General features: G+C 42.0%; 1 protein-coding gene across 1 annotated transcript; it reads left to right on the top strand.

Annotated features, from left to right (window-relative positions):
- The first annotated feature begins 760 nt into the window (after positions 1 to 760).
- Positions 761 to 1,111, top strand: LOC113183439 (trafficking protein particle complex subunit 1-like). Its single transcript, XM_077800291.1, has 2 exons — positions 761 to 813; positions 862 to 1,111. The coding sequence occupies exons 1-2, from the start codon at positions 761 to 763 to the stop codon at positions 1,109 to 1,111; spliced, it is 303 nt and encodes a 100-aa protein (XP_077656417.1).
- Positions 1,112 to 2,389: the final 1,278 nt, after the last annotated feature.

Raw genomic sequence — 2,389 nt, 5'->3', positions numbered from 1 at the left:
ACTGTAACCCACATGCACAATCAGTCGATGGGAACATAAAGTAGTACAGCAACTTTGGAAACAGTGTGGCAATTGCTGATGAAGCTAAACATAAAGTTGCTATTTGATCCAGCTACTGATTATATTCCTAGGTATATACCCAAGAGAATTGAAAATATGTATATACAAAACATATACACACAAGAGCCAGGCATGGTGGCACATACATATAATTTCAGCAGCTTGAGAGGATGAGGCAGAAGGATCACAGTCTAGCTTACCAATTTAGTGAGACCCTTAGCAACTTAGTGAGACTCTGTCTCAAAAAATAAAAAGGTCTGGGGATGTAGCTCAGTGGTAAAGCATCTCTGGGGTTCAATCCCCAGCACACACACACACACACACACACACACACACACACGCACACACACAAATAAATGTGAACACAATTATCTATAGCACCATTATTCACAGTAGCCAAAAAGTGGAAATAACCCAAGTGTCCATCAACTGAGGAATGAATAAACAAAATATGGTCTATCCATATAATTAAATATTATTCAACTATGATAAAGGATGAGATTCTGATACATGCTACCACATGTACAAACCTTACAACAGTATGCTAAGTGAAAGAAGGTAGACATAAAAGGCTACATATTAACCACTTTGTTGGTGGGATCGTCCAGGAGAATCCGAGCCTGCTGAGTGGAACTGTCCTGGAACGAGGTTCACATTCCCTGTCCTGCAGATGACTGTCCACAACCTATTTTTGACTGGAATGGATTGTGTCTGCACTACAGAGAGTGGCACCGCTAGAGGCGAGGAGGAGGAGTACAAGCTGCTGTACAGGATGCTATTCTCTATCTGTTCGTTTGTCAGCAAGGCGTCCCTGCTAGGCATGAAGGACGGCTTCCTGGCCTTCCAAACTAGCCTTCACAAACTCCATTACTATGGAATGCCCACTGGGATCAAGGCTGTCATGAATACTGACTTAGGCATGGGACCCATTCGAGATGTGCTGCACCACATCTACAGGGCGCTGTCCGTGGAACTGGTAGTGAAGAATCCCCTTCGCCTGTTGGGCCCAACTGTGCAAAGTGAACTCTTCGGCTCTGGGCTAGACTATTAAGTCCACTGTCTGCCGTTCTTCACTGGGCACCAGGCTGAAGCACCTTACTTAACTCTTCAGGAGAATGTGGACTGTCTGGGGCCCTTCTTAACTTGTGGCCCCCACTGTAAGCCCCTCCGTCTCCCAAGCAAAACCCTAAAGCCCGCCCTCCACCAGGTGCCCTCCTCTCCAGAATGAAGCCCACAGAAGTCCCAATATCTCCAACCCATACCTCTCTCCAGTTTTAACCCCTGTATGGCATCATGAGAAGCAAAGAATAAACTTTTCGTTCAAATCATACATAGTGTATGATTCTTATACATAGACATGTCTATAGGCAAATCTGTAGACCCACAAAGTAAATTAGCAGTTTCCAGGGATTGGTGGGAGGGATGAATGGAGAGTGACTACTAATAGACACAGGGTTATGAAAATAAAATTGATTGAGGTGCTGGTTATACAAACCTTGTGGATATACTAAAAAATCACTTGATTGTACACTTTCAAATGGTGAACTTCATATGAATATATATGAATATTCTATACAATTGATTGTGGAACTGGTTGCACAACCTTGTGAATATACTGAAAATCACTGAACTTTCCACTTTAAAAGTGAATTTTATGAATACAAATGCTATCTTAACTTTTGAAAAGCCCTCAGGGAAATGGACATGCTGGTGTTGATACACAATGAAAGACGAGAAAACCCTCCAGATGACTATGTTCTGCAGGTGGATATGTCATCTGCCAACAATAGGAATGTGTAGTGAAGGATACCAGAACCACTAAGTTCTGTAGTGGCTGTCTTCTGCAGGCCAGACTAATAGTAGAGGATACTGTGATACATAATTGAACTGGGTTAGCACCATATGTAGTAGGATCCAGAAATAATCAAGCTAAGTGGTATCACTCATCTATCAGAAATCATGAAGATTTGCCAGGTGTGGTGACACATACCTGTAATCCCAGCCGCTCCTGAGGCTGAGGCAAGAGGATCAAGAGTTTAAAGCCAGCTTCAGCAACTTAGCAAGGCCCTGAGCAACTTACCAAAACCCTGTTAAAAAATAATATATATATTATTATATATATATAAATGAACCTGGGGATGTAGCTCAGTAGTTAAGCACCCCTGGGTTCAAGCCCTGCCCCCCCCAAAAAAAAAGAAAGAAAAAAAGAAAAGAAAAGAAAAACACATCAATGTTTATAGCAGCACAATTCACAATAGCTAGAATGTGGAACCAACCTAGATGCTCTTCAATAGATGAATGGATTAAAAAATGTGGCATTTATACACTA

Source organism: Urocitellus parryii, chromosome 6 (genome assembly GCF_045843805.1).
Source record: "Urocitellus parryii isolate mUroPar1 chromosome 6, mUroPar1.hap1, whole genome shotgun sequence".
Lineage (NCBI taxonomy): Eukaryota > Metazoa > Chordata > Mammalia > Rodentia > Sciuridae > Urocitellus > Urocitellus parryii.
The sequence above is the reverse complement of the archived record's forward strand: the minus strand, read 5'-3'. Positions and strand labels throughout refer to the sequence as shown.

Bases quoted from the DNA above. Each gene is read 5' to 3' on its own strand.
- LOC113183439 (XM_077800291.1), top strand. From the start codon at position 761: ATGGATTGTGTCTGCACTACAGAGAGTGGCACCGCTAGAGGCGAGGAG. The intron at 814-861 runs GTACAAGCTGCT...TTCGTTTGTCAG, and splicing joins GCTAGAGGCGAGGAGGAGGA to CAAGGCGTCCCTGCTAGGCA.